This window comes from Pipistrellus kuhlii, unplaced genomic scaffold (assembly GCF_014108245.1).
Source record: "Pipistrellus kuhlii isolate mPipKuh1 unplaced genomic scaffold, mPipKuh1.p scaffold_m20_p_3, whole genome shotgun sequence".
Lineage (NCBI taxonomy): Eukaryota > Metazoa > Chordata > Mammalia > Chiroptera > Vespertilionidae > Pipistrellus > Pipistrellus kuhlii.
The window spans coordinates 58,669,772-58,690,322 of NW_023425529.1; the positions used below are offsets into that span (position 1 = coordinate 58,669,772).

Consider the following 20,551-nt stretch of genomic DNA (forward strand, 5'->3'; position numbering starts at 1 on the left):
GATCCTTCAGTGTTAGCAGTGCAGCCACCTTCCCTCATAGTCTAGTATTAAGCTTTGAGGGGATTCTCTTTTACAATACCTACTTTTATTAAAGATGTAACCATTGGGTTTTTCTGATATCCCAGTGGCATATTTAGCTTTCAGGAGTCCTTGGGAGATTCAAAAACTATGCTGCCACCACAATAATTACACAACTAAGTCCTTATTTATTAGTTCAATTGTGACCAATATCTAAGGAGCTTGGATTTTTTTTTTAATATCTAAATTTGAATGATTAATTTAGGGCAACATAAAATTGCATATTAGTAACATCTTAAAATGTTTTACATTTACATCAATTTTATTTTTTCAATTATAGTTGATATACAGTATTATACTAGTTGCATGTATAGACTCCAGTGATTAGACCAGCGGTTGCCACTGGTGGTCCTTGAGATCCGAAAGGTTGGCAACCGCTGGGTTAGATATTATATAACTTACTGATCATCCCGATAGATCTCGCAGTTATCTGACAGGCATATTGTAACATGTTAATATAGAAATTTTCTAATATTTTTTGTGACCTACTGGGAGGTATGTATAAATGTAAGATGAGATTTTTTGTTGTTAACTTTCTTCTTGATTTTAAATATGCATCATTTGCCTTTTATGTAGTGAATTAGTATTTAGACTAATTGCGGTATATTATATAAAATTATAAGTAAACAATTTTTAAAGCAAAAATGGGCAAAAAACCTGTTGAACTTTTATTGAATAAGTGTAGTTGAAGAAATTGCTTGCTTGATGGAAATAAATATATTCAGAGAAAAATTAAAAGAAAAAAGAATGAAATCACTTGTTTATTTTCATCATAATATATACTATTTAATCTTTGTATGTTTTATGAAACATGAAAATTTAATATGTGAGTTAGAATTATTTGTAATTTTAGATTTGCCTCATTGTCTTCCACATAGCAAATGCTAAATAAACATTTTCAGTGTGCATATAGTAGGAGGGGACAGTATTAATATTTTGTAATCTTATTAGTAAAGGTTATATAGTCTGCTGAATCTGACTTAAAACTATGGAAATCCAAAATAAAATGATCAATTTCTCACAGGAACTGAAGTTAAAAGATGAAGAGTGTGAGAGGCTTTCTAAAGTACGTGATCAACTTGGACAGGAATTGGAGGAACTCACAGCTAGTCTGTTTGAGGTTGGTCTATTTACATCTTGGCCAAAAGCAAAGTCATGATTTTTATATATTGATAGAGTTGTTTTTTGAGGGAATCTTAAGGAAAAATATGCTTAACTTTATACATATTTATAAGTCTTCTAAGAAAAAATAAAATTTTTAAGAAATGTAGAGACTGCAACTTAAAATGCTGTGAAACGAAAAAAACACTATGGGCTACCAGTATCAGGTTGTTTAAATATGAATATGTGGAAATAAAGGAGGTAAATTTAATTTTTATTTTCACCAAATACTTAGGGAATGCTTTAGAGTAACTGTATGACTCCACAACAAAGATGGCAAACCTTTGATGTATATCTGATATTGGATAATTTGCGGAATGTTAGGAGGTAATACCTACTTCTTAGAAGGTACACCTTTTTGTCTCTAGACTATCACTTGGGACCAAAATGTTTAACCATTTCTGTATATATGTATACAGAAATATACATATATACAGAAAGAGGCTTATATAAGGAATTGGCTCATGTGATTATGGAGGCTGGTAAGACCCAAGTTATGCAGGGCGATTTGGCAGGCTAGAGGCCTGGGACAGCTGATGGTATAGTTCCAATCTAAGTCCAAAGCCTCAAGACCCAGGAAGAGCTGATGTTTCAATTCAGGTCTGAAGGCAAGAATTCTCTCTTATTCTGTGGGGATCAGATTTTTGCTCTATTCAGGTCTTCTACTGATTGGATGAGGCCCACCCACATTATGGAGGGCAGTCTGCTTTGCTTAGTCATCTGATTTAAATATCCGTCTCATCCAGAAACACCCAGAATAATGCTTGACCAAATATCTGGGCATACCCTGTGGCCCAGTCAACTTGACATACAAAATTAACCATCATACTTGGCTTTGCCCAAAAAATGCTAGAAATACTCCCTGATCATTTTGATAACTTATAAATATCCATGAGGGGTGAGTAGAAAATAGTACTTCCTTATTGTTCAGAATCACTTCCATGGATGCCTCCTTTAGGTTAGCCTCCAGAAAATTCCTTATAAAAAACATTGATATGTTATGAGAATACCTAATGGTGTTATCACCTATCAATATTTTTTTTTTCTCAAAAATTAGTTCTTAAAACTTTTACAAGATTTTAGGGGGAAAATTTCTTCACCCTTTATTTGTATTTATGCAGCATCTGTTTCAGTGTTGGATATGCATGTTTGCTCACATAGTTGCAATACCAATACATTTTGTAGGTTGTTTCCCCCCCCCCCCCCAAATAAACCCCTTTTCATGCTACTGCATAGTTTGTGAAAGAATAATCTATCAAATACATATTCCACAGTTCCTATCATTGCAGTGGATATCTTCAGACATATGAGCTTTCCCATGCGCCTTCTGGTTCCACACTTGTTTGCCCTCTTATTTGGTGTAGTAATTACAAAAATGCTAATACTTTTGGAGTTATTTTCTTTCATGAACATTTAAAAACTACTTTATTTTATTTAGTTAACTAGTCATTGGAGATGAGAGAAAGAGAAATTTAAGGTGGAGGAGAGTGGAAAGTTAAAGATCTGAAATAAGAGCTGTGTGACCTGTTACATTGTATATGTACAAGGGGTATACAAAAACATAAGACTTTTTCTTCCAATATTGTCTGGCAAAAGAAAATTTTGTAATGATATGGATACTAGAGAAGAAAGCAAGTGTGTTATACTACTTATATTAATTTTGATTTCTTACCTGCCTGCCCTACTTTTAGCCATGCGTAGCTCCACCCTTCTGTACTTACATATATATTCTGTTAGATGAAATAGAAGTAAACTAGCAGAAAGAAACTTTTTCCTCTCTGTAATGGGATGTGAAGTACCAGAAATGCAGTTTGTGCTATTAATGAAAAAGTATATCTAAAAAACATAGTTTTGGAGTCCCTAACCTTCATTGACACTGTAAACTTTTTGGGAAAGAAATTACTGTGATTAAACATGATTTTGGTAATGAAGAAAGTTGTATTTAAATCAATTATTTATGAATTTTGAAAACAGTGCTTTAAGGTTTTCTCTGGTCTTAATTGTGATCTCAATATACCATTGTCTTATGAAAAGAGTATTTGCTTACATTTTATGATATACATGTATAGTTTTAAGAATTAAAGATTATTCTGAATAAAATCAATTTGTACAGTTTTGATAAATTTACCATGTACATTCAAATTAGGAGTTTATTAATGTATTATGAACAAATAATATTGAATATAATTATGCTTTGTATGTAGCAAAGTTGAGTCTTAAAAGTATCAAATCGAAGACTTTAAAGTTACATATATATTTTTTTCTTCTGGTATCTCAGATTTAGAGATAAAATGAATTCCATTGAAAGAATGCTGTACAAAGTAGTCTACATTTAACATAGGTAATCTTAAGATTTTAAAAGAATTTTGTTAGCCAATTTTAGTAAATTTTTGTGCTATATCTGGTTTTCTTTCCATAATGCTATGAGGCATAGAGTACAAATTATTATTTTAATCTGTGAAGAAAATGAGGCATAGATAAGGAGCAGTGCTGGGACTCAAATTCATGACCTCGACTCTTGCCTTGAGAATTATGAAAATCAGCAATTCCTTTATCTCAAGCCGCAGAAAAGGAGCCATCACTGAGGCCCTCTTCATCCTACACTGAAACTCCAAAAGGTCCTGTGACAGTACCTGGATCACATGAAATAACCTGTCTGCCTTTCTATTTTGAATCTGCTGTCACCATCTTCCCAGCCACCATCGTTTCTTACCTAGATCGTTATATAGTACCAAACTTTTTGTTCATGAACCTGATCTATAAAAAAAAGTGAGCATGTACCTTAATTATGATGAAGATACTTGATATTTACTGAGTGGTCCCTGTGTGCTAGGCACTGTTTTAAGAGCATATGTACTTATAAATTATATGCATACACTAATCATCATAATAATGTGTTACATAAATTATAAAGCAATAATTTTGAAAAGAGTAAGAATAAAAATGTGTGGAGTTTTTTATAATACCATAGTACAATATATTTTCTTCTCACTAAAACATACTGTGTATATGTGTGCATTTGCTCACAGGATTGAGCAAAAGCAGATTTATAGTTGTTTTTATGGAAAAGAATGCATTAATTATTAAATGATAATACAAGAAAAAAAACTGTGACTTGCATGCTATAACTGCAAACCTACTTTTGCTCACCCCTGTATTTAGTGAGAAGAGTGTGATTGAATATGTTACCTTATTTTTGAAAATCTTGTATTAACAATTTGTTTTCCAAATTAAGTTCTGTTCTAAATGTTGTTTTTTGTGTTTTGTTTTTTACAAAATTATATTTAATGTTGCTGATAACTAACATATTGATCCAAATGGAAGAAATATATCTTTCCTTGTTTTAAATAATTATACTAAAATTTCATTTCCATTGTCAGTTACATGATGGTTTTTTCAAAAAGTCTCTACTGAATTGACTAAAAACAAAAAATAGTTTTTGCAAACTAATCAGAAGATTAGGAGTAATTTGTACTTTGAGGAGAATTAGGTTAAAAATTCTCTTTTCAAAGTTTGTAAGTATAAAGATTTGAATGTCTGCATAGAATAGAGGTATGCCAACTACTTCCTGCAGGGTAAAACTAGTTTATGTCTACTTCTGTACAACCTTGAGCTAAGATTGGTTTTTACATTTTTTAATTTATTTTATTTAAAATATATTTAATTTATCTATCTATCTATTTATTTATTTATTTATTTATTTATTTATTTATTTATTTTTACAGAGAGGAAGGGAGACGGTTAGAGAGTTAGAAAAACCAATGAGAGAGAAACATTGATCAGCTGCCTCCTGCACACCTCCTACTGGGGATGTGCCCGCAACCAAGGTACACAATTGAACATGGGACCTTCAGTATACAAGCTGATATTCTATCTACTGAGCCAAACCAGTTAGTGTGCTTTTTACATTTTTAAAGGGTTGCAGGGGATCAAAAGAAGAATATTTTGTGACATATGAAAACTATATGAAATATAAATTTTAGTGCCCATATATTTTTATTGAAATGGCCACACTCATTTGTTCTGTATTTATTGTCTATGGCTGCTTTCACACTGCAACAGCAGAATTGAGTAGTTGCAACAGCCTATGTGGCTCACAAAGCCAAATTTACTAACTGGCTCTTTCAGAACAAGTTTGCTGACTCCTGGCACTTCTGTCATTTTCAGCTACAGAGTGATGAAGTGATAAGAAAAACTTCAAACTTTAAAAAATTATTTATTTATTTATTAAATTTTCACCTGAGGCTATTTTCCCATTGATTTTTAGAGAGAGGGGAAGGCAGGAGGAGGGTGGAGAGAAAGACATTGATTGGTTGCCTCCTGCATTCACCCCTACTGGGATGGGGATGGAGTCTGCAATTGAAGTATGTGCCCTTGATTGGAATCAAACTAGGGACCCCTCAATCTGTGGGCCGATAATCTACCCAATGAGCCAAACCAGATGTTTTTTGTCCTATGTGGTACTTTTTTAGAGACTGCGTTTCCTCATTCTAGCTCTCTTTTCTTTCCTTCTGCGACTTCAGTTACATGTGTGCTGTATCTTTTCACTGTGTCCTTTATATCTTAAGGGGAAAAGTCACCCCTAATTCCAGCTCACTTTTCTGGGTTTACATCTTCTGTGAGATCTTGGTCTCCAAGTCCTCTATTATTTTATTTGTTCTCTAATGCCTTCAAATACATTAAAACAATTGTCCAGCTCTTTTAATAGTTCTCCCATGGGAAGTTTGTCCAAGTTGCATAGTTTACTATTAGTGAAAGCGGAGTCTCTTTATTTTTAAACATTTAAACATTCTCTCTATAGCATGAGTTACTCTACATTTATAGTTAAAATGTCACTATTGAAGAGTCAGCTTAGATACGTGTATTACTTTGAAAATATTTGCCATCAGTTCTATTTGACAGCTATTTATCATTTCAGAAAAATTGAGCAAATCTGAAACATTTGTTTATTTTCACAGGAAAAAATGCTTACTTCATTATTAAATTTGATAACTCTTGAGGACTTTGACACAAAATAACTGGCACAGTTGTCAATGGGAGATTTTCACAGTTAATTTCATCTCATTATAAAACTTTGATAGTAAAGCTTCTTTTATTTAATATGTAAATTCATGTTCATGGGCACTGCAATTCACTACAATGCTGTAAAACCACAATTCACTATAATACTGTAAAAGGAGCACTAGTCAGTCTTGGTTCAGTGGATAGAGCATCGGCCTGCAACTGCAGTGGATAGAATACGTGCAGTGGATAGAGGACACACATTCTGGTCCAGGGCATGTACCTTGGTTGCAGGCTTGATCCCCAATCCTGGTCAGGGCACATGCAAGAGGCAACCAATCGATGTTTCTATCTCTCCCTCTCTCTTCCACTCTCTCTAAAAATCAATGGAAAAATATCTCTGGGTGAGGATTGACAAAACAACAAAAAATACTGTAAACACAGATGAACAAATAGGAGAACCACTGTCAAACTCTGAAGTGGAGAACTTTCCCTCTTCACTCCATCACTAGATAGTGAACAGATTTAGTGAAGGTGTCATTGTCACACCATTTATTAAATATCTTGAAAGTAGTTTCCTTCTTCCCATCCCCATTCCTCCCTCTCTTCTTTCCCCTAAACTGCAAATCTGAGTTCTAAACTATATCCCAGGGGACTATCTTGAGCATCCTATATACTGTTTCAGTCTGTCATTAATTCTTCATAGGGATTATTCCATACCGCAGAGTAATCTTTTAGAAATACAAGTTCAGTCATATCATTCTCTTTCTTAGAAAACTATAAAAGTTCATACCTCACTTATTGATAGAATATACCCAGAATTCTTCCTCAGATATTTTAATATTAGAACAAAATCAGGATGTAAGGTCCTTAAGAGCAGGGAAGTTGACTTTTCCTAGTATATTATGAGCACCTGGAATGGAACCTCATGCAGAGGTGGTGAGAATAAATGTTTGATGAAGAAATATATGAATAAAAGATAAATACCTGGAGTTTCCTATTTGTGGCACTATAAAATTAAGACCCCATTAAATATTAAACTGATTTATCTCTTTAGATTTCTCTGTACAAAGTCATTACTTCATATCATTTGTGGATTTTTTAAATTGAAATCTCTATGGCTTCTCAGCTTAATTTCTGTTAACTGCAACACTATTGATGATTTAATATTTTTACTTGTCCCTTCTGTATGTTTTTGCTGTAACACACACACACACACACACACACACACACACACACACACACAGTGATCAAGTTTTAAAAACCTAACTTCAGAGAAGTTGGGTTTAACATATGGGTCAGATATTTTCTTCATCACATTCACAGTCCTTTATTCAACCATGGATCAGAGGGAGTGACCTCAGCTTGGCTGCCTCAGTGGTAATAGGTACTTAAAAAGGTACCTCTCCCTAATTTCTAATAGTTTGTTTATCTGCTGACAACTGTTATTTCAGTAGTTGACATTGAGTACTTATTTTCAGGCTAAATTTTGGTAGTATATCTTTGCTTGAATCACTTATTAAGAGATTTTTTGAAAATAAATGCTAAATACTTAGTTTCCAAAATTTGAGATGTTAACTTTTTCAGGAAGCTCATAAGATGGTGAGAGAAGCAAATGTCAAGCAGGCAACAGCAGAAAAACAACTAAAAGAAGCACAAGGAAAAGTAAGTTTTTACTGCTTGGAGTAGAATAAAATGTAAAGAAATTAGTGATTACTATTTTTATTTTAACTACAGCACTGTTTTATTAGGGATTTCTTTAAAATTCAATCTCTGGGAATGAAAGGGTCAATTAGGCGGTACAAAGCCCATGAATTTCCCCAGATTTCATAGTAAACCACCTGCTGAGGATCCATGTGGGATCGCCACCTCATTCTCGGTACAGATTATTATAAGAATACTGCTTAGGCCCACTTGCTGGTAGGAGGGGTAAGTCTCTCCCACCCAAGACATGAATAGCATGAAGGCCATGAAGCTGAAGAGATGCTTACATATGAGATTCCAAGAAACAGGCCTAAGGGCCATGTCCACTTGGTTTGATCCACACATTTCAGTCCCAGTGAGTCTGCTCACCCCAGTTCAGTCTCAGGTCTGGGTGGTCCAGTCACACCATAGATCCCTCATGTGCTGTGAGTGGTCATGGGGCTTTGGGTAGACACCATATCCTATGCCATCATCCGGGTACTACTCATAGTCTTCCACCCGATTATTATATTTCTTGGCAGTAGCAGACTGTTCTTCTGGGGTCTTGGGATACAGCCCCAGGTCCGGTCCTGGGTAAAGAGGGAAGCTATCTGTGCACTCAGAAGCACCAGGTTCTGGTTACTCTTTGCAGCCTTTGGACTCTTAGGACCCTGCCCTGGCTGCCACCATTGGACCTTTTTCCTATTCCTAGTGATTACTGCCTTAAAGATGCTTTACCGGTTTCTGCGTTTTGTTCTGATTGTAAAGTAGTGCTCATTTTAGAGGATGTGAGAAATTATAGAAAACTGTAAAGGAGAAAATAGCTACTATGTAGATTAATAATGAACATTTGGTGCCCATTCATAGTAGAACCAAAAGATTCAAAGCCTTGTGAATCACAAGTATTATCAAAAGGATTATATGGTCACGTTTTAAAGTTAATATTTGTTTTCTTAATTCACTGAAATGTTATTAGAGTTTACTATTTCAGGGATATAAATGTTAGACATTTTGATAATCTTTAAAGATCACTTGATATTGTGAATCGCAGCTAAACACAAACCATGTGGAAACATAAGAACACTTAGCTTTCCTTTCCTTTTATTAATCCCCAGGAAATACAGGTGAAACTTATATTTCATCTTTGAAAAGAAAGTGTTTTAATAAAATTGCTAACCTTTAGCTGCCTTTGTCATTAACTGTATTTAGTTATGAAATTATGTTGATTTCTTTTCAAGATTGATGTACTTCAAGCTGAAGTAGCTGCATTGAAGACACTTGTATTGTCCAGTTCTCCAACATCACCAACACAGGAGCCTCTGCCAGGTGGAAAGACACCTTTTAAAAGGGGACATGCAAGAAATAAAAGTACAAGCAGTGCTATGAGTGGCAGCCATCAGGACCTCAATGTGATACAGCCATTTGTAAAAGACTGCAAAGAGGTAACTCGTCAAGGACTGTTCCCTCTGACTCTATTGATACTTACTTATTCTCATCACTGAGGTGTCAGTTATGATTTTTGCCAGAAAAATTTTCTAGCAGTATTAAGATGGGGGAGGCTTAATCTAGAGTTGGCTGCTTTCAGGGATTCTTCAATTCCATTCTCTACCTGGCTGACCTTGGAGTACCTCCTGAAAACTTGGTAAGTGTTTTAATCTCAATATTTCATTTAAGGAGCAAACTGTCATGTTTTGCATAAAGGAGAGTGGGTAGCTTTTGTGATCTGGCTAGCTAAAATTCAATGGTAGGGCACTTTAACAAAATAAGGAATGTAAGACGTGTGAAAATAAGGTGATTTCTTGAAGAACAGTATGTTGCTTTTAAATTCTGGGAGAAGTTAAAGTCCTATAGTTAATTTAGATAATTAAGCAACAAAAAATAGAACTAATAGAAACCTTATCATTAACAAACAAACAAACAAAAAAGTAAAGATAACTGAGATAATGTGGAATTATTTTTGAGCTGTTTTGAGTAAAAATTATATAATTGTAAAATATTTTTTACTTAATCCTTGCATGTGATGAGAATGCATTTCCAAAGGGGATTGATCAATAATTTATGGAGCAGCCCTTCCATTTCTTTTTTAAAGAAGATATTTCTCATTGTTGATAGTATTACAGATATCTCCCATTTCTCCCCATTTACCTCCCTCTTCCCAGCCCCCTCCACCCCAGATCTTCACTACTCCATTGCCTGTGTCTATGGGCTACACCTATCTATATATATATATATATATAAAAGCCTAAGCGATCTTTACGACCGCTTGATCAGTTGCTATGACGCGCACTGATCACCAGGGGCAGAAAGCTTAACACAGGAGCTGCCCCCTGGTGGCCAGTGTGCTCCCACAACCAACCTCCTACCGCTGATCAACCTCCTGTAGTCTCTCTCCCCGGCTGACTGGCCAACCTCTTGAGGTTCCTCCCCCTGGCTGGCCTGTCAGCCCCAGTTGGTCTTCTATTGGTCCCAATCACTGGCCAGGCCGAGGGACTCTACCTGTGCATGAATTTGTGCACTGGGGGTCTAGTAAGTATATAAGTTCTTTGGCTTACCTTTTCTTGTCCCCCCACCATTTTTTAAAAGCTGTACTTAACATTGGTGGATTCAAGTCCATTAATCTTTAAGAAGCTATGTGTGCTCATTCAGTTAAATGTTTACATGGAGGCCAGGACTTTATTAAACTGAATAACCGAAGTGGTTACATATTTTAATTAAATTACATTTTGTTTAGTTATCAAAAGATGCTATGAGAGAGTAGTTCAGTACTTGTCAAATCTGACTGTAACACAATATAAAATTCATGTTGGTTTCTGTTAAACCTTTAAGGAACTTATTAAAGTCATAATTTCAATTTCTTTTAATCTAAATAGTATTTTCAATTGCTTAGTACAACTTTTATTTTGGCTACAGTTTCTCAGTGTTTTTAATTTTAACCTTTTTCCTGACATTTACACTGACAAAATTGAAATTGAAATGTTTCATCATGGAATATTTTAAAGTTTTGTTTTTAGTTTATGAAATTCCTTAAAATATGAATAGGCAATATATAACTTCAAAATAATAATTTTTTGCTTTCTAGATGAATCTGAAATATAGTGGCAACCATACTTTGGTAAAAACTGCTGTTCGAATTTTAACCCTTCTAGTTTGGCTCTTGCACCTGATTAAACACGGGAAAAAGAAGCTATTTACCTTAGCTTTCAGGTGGAGACCTGAAGGCTAAGGCAATTTTCCCTTGCCTGGGACCAGGACCACAGGAGATTAATTCTAACTCAGTGTCCTTCAGAGATAGAAACTATAGATAACCTCTGAGCTCTGCTTCTGTGTTATCGGCTATCGCAAGATAGGGCCACATTCCAATGTCCAGCAGGATGTGACTATCAATGACCCCGCAGGCTGACCCCAGTCTTTAGAATGTAGTCTTTAGGATTTAGAATTTAGAACAAAGGAAAATTCCTGTGGTTTGAACTTTTAAAAGGAACTGCCTACCCCTGAACCGGTGTAGTCCTGTGAAGTCCACCCGCGTGTGGTGCTCTTGCGACTGTCCTGGCCAGTATTAATCAATCATCAGCCTCCGGTGGTCTTATTCTGAACCCAGGGTTCAACCCCACAATAGTATCCTGTATCCTAATGTTTTGTGAAAAACATATCAAAACATTAGAATACAAAAAATTTCATTAGACAAAGGAAACGTGTACATTTGACCTGTGTACATCTTAATAAAAGATATAGCAATCCAAAAGAAGTAAAACATATGTTTCTGTAGAAAATGTGGTGAGAGCGTTCAATCATGATAATCACATCATTTAAGTCATGGTGATTGAGGCGCACTCACGTGCACTATGCAAGGCTTTGGGGGCAGTCACTGAGATGTGAACTTGAACTTTTACTAGTGCTTTGCTGTGTAATCTTATGCAACTTACTTTATCGCTCTAAGCCCCAGTTTCCTTTTCTATATAACAGAGATCATAATATCTATCTCATGTAGCTGTGAGTATTAAATGTTTATGAGTGCTTACCATAGTTCCTGGCACTGAGTCCATTTTTAATAAATAGTTTAAGTTATTGCCTTTAAACTATAATCTCTCCTTAGAGCACCACTAATCTGCTGTGACATTTATGTCCCTTAAAGCAGCAGTCGCCAACCGGTGGTCTGTGGACCACTGGTGGTCTGTGGACCACTAGTGGTCCGTGAGGTCCGAAAGGTTGGCGACGGCTCCCTTAAAGGGTAAATTTGACAAGGAAAGTTAATTTGAAAATGTAAGTATTACTCATGTGCTAATATTTTTATTATTTTGCCTTTAGCTTTGATTCAAGGAATTTATGGAATGGGATGAAAAAATTTCACAGATTGCCATTATCCACTTTAAAGAAAGTCTGTAGGATAGGTTGGATATGCTCAGTCTTTTGTTACTTTCCTGTAGACAATAGCACCTCTGACTCAGCTATCCTAGAGGTCAGAAGTGTGTCAGTGCCTCACTTACAGTGTGCAGTGCTTCTGGTCAAGGGCACCTCAGAGCTGCAGGAGGCTGAGGGACACTACTTTGCTTGGGTGGCTGGTGGTAGGTACAGCTTTGTGTGTTCACAGGTGTTATTAAGCTAGACTAGGAAATCTGTAGTGAAAAAAATACTTGGAGAAAATTAGTTAAAAGGGAGGAGGGAAAGAGAGGGACATCGGGAAGAGTGAATAGGAAGGCTAGTGCCAATCTGGATTTGATGATTCAGTTAGTAGTTCCTGGATATTCATATACCAAAAAAGGAAATCTAAATACAGTAAATGTTATATTTTAAGCTAGTCAATTTAGGATGCTTATATGTTTACTTCTTTTAGTCTTGCTGCTTATACAGTAAACACTATGGAAATTCCTTTGGAAATGCTCTCAGGTATTATTAGAACAATTAGCATAATTTTTAACCCCAAACTTCTGGTTTTGCAATTTAGTCAGTCTTACTTTATTCAAACAATTTATTTAATTAACTAGAGTCCAAATTAATTTTTGATTCTGTTTAAAAAAGGCTTGTCATCATTTTTTATATTTAGAATAGTGTGCACATGTATCTTAAGAGGAGCTCCACATTAATATTTTGGAGGGATAATGATAGCATCACTAAATACCATAATGGGTACATTGAAAAGGGCCAATTAGTCATTTGGGAGTTTGGATTTTTTTAAAAAGAAAAATTGCTACCAAGTATTATAACTAATCAAGAATGGTTCAATTTATTATTTTAAATGAAGAGCATTTCTTTTTCAGTAATGTTTAAATAGGTTTTGGTTTATAAAGTAATTTTATATTCATACTTTTTAACAAGTTATTTTGTGTTTTTGTTTATTTTATTTGCTAGGCTGACTTGTCTCTGTATAATGAATTCAGATCTTGGAAGGATGAGCCCACAATGGACAGAAAGTGTCCTTTTTTAGACAAAATCTATCAGGAAGATATCTTTCCATGTTTAACATTCTCCAAAAGTGAGGTAATTAAAAAAAATTAATAGGAATGCATTAGAGTTGTTTCTGTACCTTTCATTAAACCACGTTATATATTTTAATAACTCTTATATACATAAGTTATAAAATGTCAAGTTTTACCATTTTTCCTGTTCCATATCAGGATCATAATTTCTTGGCATTTAAGTGCTTAACATCTTATTTGATGGAGGATCATTCACACTGCAGTGTGTATTGTATTGGAGTGAAGTATTAAATATGTGTTGGGGTAGGGCTTATTCTTGATTTTCAGTCCAGGCTTCAGTGTAAGGGAACCTCTATACTCTTGAGATATTCGTTGAATTTATTTGTACAAGATAAAAACTATATTTAGTTTCTTCATCTTTAAAGTGGGAAAAAATGCCTTCCTTGTCTACAGGATAGGGTTGTTTAGAGGATAAAATGAGTGAATGAGGTAGATAGACAAATACTTTTTAAAAATATAAGGCCCTGCCGAAACCGGTTTGGCTCAGTGTTAGAGCGTCGGTCTGCGGACTGAAAGGTTACGGGTTCGATTCCGGTCAAGGGCATGTACATTGGTTGCGGGCACACCCCCGGTGGGGGGTGTGCAGGAGGCAGCTGGTCGATGTTTCTCTCTCATTGACGTTTCTAGCTCTCTATCTCTCTCCCTTCCTCTCTGTAAAAAATCAATAAAATATATTTAAAAAAATAAAAATATAAGGCCCTATACACATATAAGATCACAATTTTAATTTATTTGGGGAAGGTGTATATGTAAATATCATGCCAATCAGTTTTTAAGATAGTTAATCCTAAGTCTTATTTATGTTAAGTCTTTAGAGGATTTAATGTTAACATACATGTAAGGAGATGTTTAGATGAGCAGTAAAACTCTTGATATGTAGACGCGTTGTTAATTGTGGCTTTGTGCCTGGTTTTAGGCAGGCCATTCAGTAATAATAGTTTTGCCACACAGGAGTTTCATTGCCTTTTTCTTCTGTTGTTTATTAGTTGCTAACATCTCCATCTGGGCATTTAATATTTGATAGTTCTGTTAATTCTTTTATAGACTCTTGTACACATAAATGCATGTTCAGAAAAGTACATAACTATAATTAGTGTATGTTGCTGTGTTATGAATGATCAATATTAAAAATTGCATATATTTAGCAAAATAAAGCATTACGATATTCATTTTGAAGTTGCATTAACAGTAGATGTTAATTGTGAGGAAGGTTGAACAGAGATTGGAATTAATTCCTTTAATCCTCTTCCAGATAATGAGATAACTTATTTAGCTATAACTGAATTGCCTTTCATAACAACGTTTGAATTGTATAAAAGAATTTAAACCAAAGTTACGTAGTTTTGTCTCCCCTTACCCCCCAATTGGCTAAGGCCAAGCTAGTGGAACTTGGAGAAATAATTTTAAAAATAAGTTGATTGTAGAATATAAATTTGATAATTTTCTGCCAGCATAATGTCTAATACTTTTTTTTTTTTTTTTAGTTGGCTTCAGCTGTTTTGGAGGCTGTGGAAAACAATACTCTAAGCATTGAACCGGTGGGATTACAACCTATTCGATTTGTGAAAGCTTCTGCAGTCGAATGTGGAGGACCAAAGTATGTTTTCAAACCCTTGTCTTGTGGAAAATACTGAGTTTTAAAATTTGTACTTGTTGAGTTATTTAGCTTTTCTAGTTTTAAATGTGGTTAAATATCTTGTCAGTTTTCTCAAGCACAAGACTCCAGTGTGGGATATAGCATTTCAAATTAGAATCATAGAGGAGCCCTTTTAATTACAAAAATGTACTAGAGGCCTAGTGCACAGATTCATGCACTGGTGGGGTCTCTTGGCCTGGACTGCGGGGATTGGGCTGAAATCAGCAGTCTGACATCCCCCAAGGGGTTCTGGAGTGCAAGAGGGCACGCTGCAAAGTTGCTGTCACTCCCCAGCTCCTATGTTGAGCATCTTCCCCCTGGTGGTCAGTGCACATCATAGCTACTGGCTGGTTGCTTAGGTTTATAGATAGATAGATAGATAGATAGATAGATAGATAGATAGATAGATAGATAGATGGTTGCTTAGGTTTATAGATAGATAGATAGGTAGATAGATAGATAGATAGATAGATAGATAGATAGATACATAGATACATAGATACATACATAGATAGGTAGGTAGATAGATTAGATAGATAGATGTTGCTGTGAAAAAGCTCCTAGATTTATTGAATTTTGAGTCCTGCCTGTGGTTGTCTTGACAGGGCCACACCAAATGTTTCCTGGGCTTTATATGGCCCATGGGTCGGACATTCCCCACCCCTGCTTTAGTGGGTTATAAGTAGAATTTTTGTTTGTTATACATACAGGGTGTCCCCAAAAAATGATACACACTTTGAATGATTATAAAGTCAGCGTTTATTTACATACAGTTCATTTTCAAAATTTAAAAGAATCTATAGAAGTGAATAATTTTTTTTAATCAATGCCTATTTTCAAACTGATGACCATTCTGGTTCAAGTACTACTAAAAATGTGAAGCAATGGAATCACAATCATAAAAATATCACAAACATTAAGAATCATTTTGTTTGGATTTGTGTACCCTCAAGTCATTGACTGTTGCCAGTTTTGTTTTATAAATTTTGTCTTTTATGTGTCCCCATAAAAAAAAGTCTAGTGGCAGTTAGGATAAATTTCTTTGTTCAAAGCTTCACCAATTATTTCAAATCAGTTAAACCTGAAAAGGAGTGAAAATTGAGTTATCAACTGTTTAAATGTGTATACATTTTTTAGGATACCCTAAATATGTATAGTTCTATGTCTTCGGTTTCTGTGTAAAATATTTATTCCCCGGAGTTACCATCAAAATTAGTTTGGAAAGACAGTGATTTAGACCAAGTCTTATCAAGCATGAAAACAGGATAGGACATATATTTAAAACATTTAGTTTCTATTTCTAGACCACTCTTAATTTTAGGCTGTTAAGCTTATACTAGAATATTAACCCCAAAAGGGGAGGGACTTAATTTCTCTCATCTTGATAGTCCAGCATCTAGAACAGTGCCTGGTCTGTAGTAGGTTCTCAAATATTTGTTGTCTTCAGCTTGTACAGAGACAGGGGCAAAACGCCTTTAATTAAAAAAAAAACTAAAATGTATCATTCTTTTATAGAAAATGTGCTCTCACTGGCCAGAGTAAATCTTGTAAACACAGAATTAAACTAGGAGATTCAAGCAACTATTATTATATTTCTCCTTTTTGTAGATACAGGGTAAGTAATGTAATAATGAATTTTAATAAAGCTCACTGATATGAGACATTTTATATTTATGACATTTTCTCCTTTTGGTCTAGATCACATCTGTGTGTAACTTTTTTACATACATTCGATATATTCAGCAGGGACTTGTGAAACAGCAGGATGGTAAGTTCTTTATTCATCTATAATAATCTATAATAATAAAAGCGTAATATGCTAATTAGTCTGGACAGCCGAATGACATTCTGGACATCCTTCTGGATAAAGCCATAATGGCAGTGCTGAGGCAGAGGCGGTTAGGGGAGATCAGGCAGGCAGATGAGCAGTTAGGGGAGATCAGGCAGGCAGATGAGCAGTTAGGGGTGATCAGGCAAGCAGAGTAGTTAAGGGTGATCAGGCAGGCAGGTGGTTAGGGACAATCAGGCAGGCAGGCGAACAGTTAAGGGAGTGTCAGGCAGGCAGGCAGAGTGATTGGGGCAATCAGGCAGCCAAGCAGAATGATTAGGGGTGATCAGGCAGGCAGGCAAGTGGTTAGGGGTGATCAGGCAGGCAGGCAGAGTGGTTAGGAGCCAGCAGTCCCAGTTTGCGAGAATGTGCAGCCTGAGCTGAGGGACAGTGCTTCCCTTCCCCCATGCACTGAGCCTCTAGTTATGAAATATTTATATAACAGTTCAGTAAAAAGTATAGGACACAGTAATAAAGCTCAAATAAACTTTATTATTGCTATATTTATATTGAGTCTTTTATAGTTCTAATAAAGTGTGTAGAGAATTTGGGAACAAATGTCTCTTTTAAAACACATTGTGTTTAATCCTTATATTTGTTTCATTTTACTCTAATTTTGAGCTTTAAAGCAGGCTCAGTTTTAACTTTTAAGACATATATAAGCCAGCTAGTAATTGTAAGAGGAATACAACATTGAATTTACTCCTTAAGAGAGAAAAATGAGGAAGCTCTAGACATGGTCAGATTCATTTTAATTGGTAAAAACTATGAGGAGCTAGCAATTTTGTCCTGTATTTTCACGTTAATAAAGCAGTCATGAGGATAATTCTGAATGGAATAAAGATTGCTATGTTCTAAATGAGCAGAAACAGGCAGATGATCTATCCAGGAGAGCCACCTTCATGCAAGTGTTTTCGGGTCTTTCATGGTTAATGATGGTTTTACAGCCCAATGTCTTACATACCAGCATAAAAACAAATGTGCCTGACAGCTTTAAAGCAGCACTTCATGGGTACACATGATTGTTTTAGACCAGGAGTCACACACATGGCGAGGACAAGGCCATGCCAGCTTTATATGAAGTTGTGGGAAAATGTCTTTTTATATAGTATATTTTTAGACATTGAAAATATTTTTACACTTGAAAAGAAGCCTTCTATTTTTATTAGGTAAACCAGTGAATATTAATTCTCTGGAAAAATTAGTCATGCCCATAATAAAGTAGTTTAGCATTTCTCAAGCTCTGGTATACTCAAACAGTCATATTTAGTTAGAATCCCATATAATTAGATTTTAATGCCTAAAAGAATAAAGGTGGAAACCTGTTAAATTTCAAAAGGCTGTGTAGCATAGTCTTTAAGCTGTGCAATACTTTTTATGACTTAAATAAAATTGAAGTCTTTTTGAATCCCTTTGGTAGATAATATGACTTAAGCTGGAGAACAGAGGATTTATGTTATGTTCAGGTGTCAAGCATATTTTTTCTCCTTGTTAAAATGAGAAATGTTTTTGTAGAGAAGGCTGAAAGATAATTTACTTTATGTAAATAGAATCATGAGTGATGGTGATAAAAGTAGTTTCTTCTCTGGTTCCCATCACTCTTCTACTTGACAGTATTGGATGCACATCATATACTGTGTGGGTTTGTAGTAAATAAATATTAATATGAAAATCTGTTTATTATCTGTGCCTGTGCCAGAAAGAATTTAGAGCAGTTAAAGCGAAAGCAGCGTTTCTCAGCCCTTGCACTGTTAACATTTTGAACTGGGTAAGTCCTTGTGGGAGATGATCTTGTACATTGTAGGATGTTTTCACAGTGTCCCTCGGCTTGGCTCACTAGACGTCATCAATGAAAAGTGTCTCCAGACATTGCCAAATGAACCCCTGGGGACTAAATCTCCCCTGGTTGAGAACCACTGCTCTAAATCAGTCTAATCTGATCATATGTCAGATTTTATAGTCTGAAATATAGAGCCATCTTTTTTTCTACTTACAGAAGGGCTCACACAAGTAGAGCTAATGGAAATTTATAGATCATCCTCTACATTTGTTTTTATTTCTAATTTGAGCCATATATAAAACTTTTCCCTATTAGTCACAAAGAATGTTACTGAATTCTCTGGACTGTCTCTTGTTTTCTTTTTCACTCTCTTAGTATTAATGAAAAGTGAAATGACCAAGATGTAGCAAACTAGAGTAAGAAGATCTAGAAGTTAGATAACTCTTGCATAACTGAGCACTGAGTGTAATTACTTATGAAGGCAACAGCATTGCCATTTATTCAGGACAGTGAAATGCATACCTTCTGTTGGGCTAAAGTGTCACAGTCACTGATATATTTAATAAAAAGTTTTAATAAACTGCTGAGTACTGCTTATTTATTAATAAAGTTGGGATGCTCACAAGTATGTGAAGAAGTTAGTGTGAAACAGTGATGGAATGTCTAGGCAATTAGGTATGTCATTAGGACATGCCAACTGGCATTTGAGTTAATCTTAAATTTTCATTGAAACAAATTAAAAATAATTAAGATGGTATTTTATAATTTATGTCTCTCTCTTTTGTTTGTATAGTTGACCACATGTTTTGGGAGGTTATGCAGTTGAGAAAAGAGATGTCGCTAGCAAAGCTGGGATATTTCAAAGAGGAGCTCTGATCCTCTGCCTGGGACCATGCACGAACCTCCCTGATTCCTGGAAAATGGCTGAGCATTTTCATGGTTACGTGATATTTATTTCCACGGTGTGGGCCCAGGACTTTTCCCCCTTTTCAAATTACACCAAGAAGTACTGTGATTTCTTTTAAACCGGCCTGTGCTATGTTTGCTCGTTCTTTAGTTGAACACACTACAATGAATTACAAGTGTCCTAGTGATTGTAATTTATAGTCACTAAAAAATGCTAAATAAATAAATACTAGATCAAATGTGTTTTTGCTTTCTCTTCTAGCTCTGACACAGCACGTGGGGCCAGTTGAGTGGATTGAATTATAATTTTCAAACTTCCAGCAATCTGTGGGAAGCAAAGAAGAGGGCTGAGTAGACAGGATTAGCTTCTGTCTCCACTAAGATGACTCTGTTTTTACATATTAGGATTCAAAAAAATATTTTATTTAAAGAGACTTCTGTTTGAAAGTCACTGTTTTATTCATTCTGTACTTTGTAATTTAAAGTATTCCTTTATTGTGGTAATTAACACGCTAAGTGCCCAGCCTGTTTTGTCTTCCAGACTGAAAGTATAGTATTAGTCACCAGTGATTAACATGGTGCTTAACGTATTAATCTTATATAATAAAAGCCTAGTATACTAAGTGTCTGGTCGGTCGTTCAACCAATCAAAGTGTAATATGCTAATGATATGTTAAGGCTGCTCTACTGCTCGCTGTGATGTGCACTGACCACCAGGGGACAGACAGTAGACTGGTCGACCAGTCCTATGATGCTCCAATTGGTAGGTTAGCTTGCTGCTGGGGTCCAGCTGATTGGGACTGAGTTAGATGGGCCGGAAACACCCTGGAGCCTTTCTGCAGAGTCTCCCCAGTTGGCCAACCTCCCGCATTCCTCCCCAGCCCCGATCATGCACCAGTGGGTGCAGATCGGCCTGACCTGCTCCCTCTTGCAATCCAGGACCCCTAGGGGGATAACAGAGAGACAACGGAACAACCGGTGGGTATGATGTGCACTGACAACCA

At 35.5% G+C, this 20,551-nt stretch overlaps 1 protein-coding gene and 1 pseudogene across 13 annotated transcripts in view; one reads left to right on the top strand and one right to left on the bottom strand.

Annotated features, from left to right (window-relative positions):
- LOC118729141 (RAB3A interacting protein) overlaps window positions 1-20,173 on the top strand; it is a 50,506-nt gene extending 30,333 nt beyond the window's left edge. For 2 of the 13 annotated variants that reach the window (XM_036456452.2, XM_045588245.1), the window contains exons 4-11: window positions 1,103-1,198; window positions 7,828-7,905; window positions 9,162-9,365; window positions 13,270-13,398; window positions 14,882-14,994; window positions 16,549-16,648; window positions 16,732-16,801; window positions 19,435-19,786. In XM_036456452.2, coding sequence (XP_036312345.1) covers window positions 1,103-1,198; window positions 7,828-7,905; window positions 9,162-9,365; window positions 13,270-13,398; window positions 14,882-14,994; window positions 16,549-16,648; window positions 16,732-16,801; window positions 19,435-19,517 — 873 coding nt within the window. In that variant the 3' untranslated portion in view covers window positions 19,518-19,786. Of the gene's footprint in view, window positions 1-1,102; window positions 1,199-7,827; window positions 7,906-9,161; window positions 9,366-9,508; window positions 9,566-13,269; window positions 13,399-14,881; window positions 14,995-16,548; window positions 16,649-16,731; window positions 16,802-19,434; window positions 19,787-19,809 lie in introns of those variants that run through there. The other 11 variants (XM_045588244.1, XM_045588243.1, XM_045588250.1 and 8 more) reach the window with 11 other exon arrangements.
- Window positions 8,007-8,701, bottom strand: LOC118728441 (annotated as a pseudogene).
- Window positions 20,174-20,551: the final 378 nt, after the last annotated feature.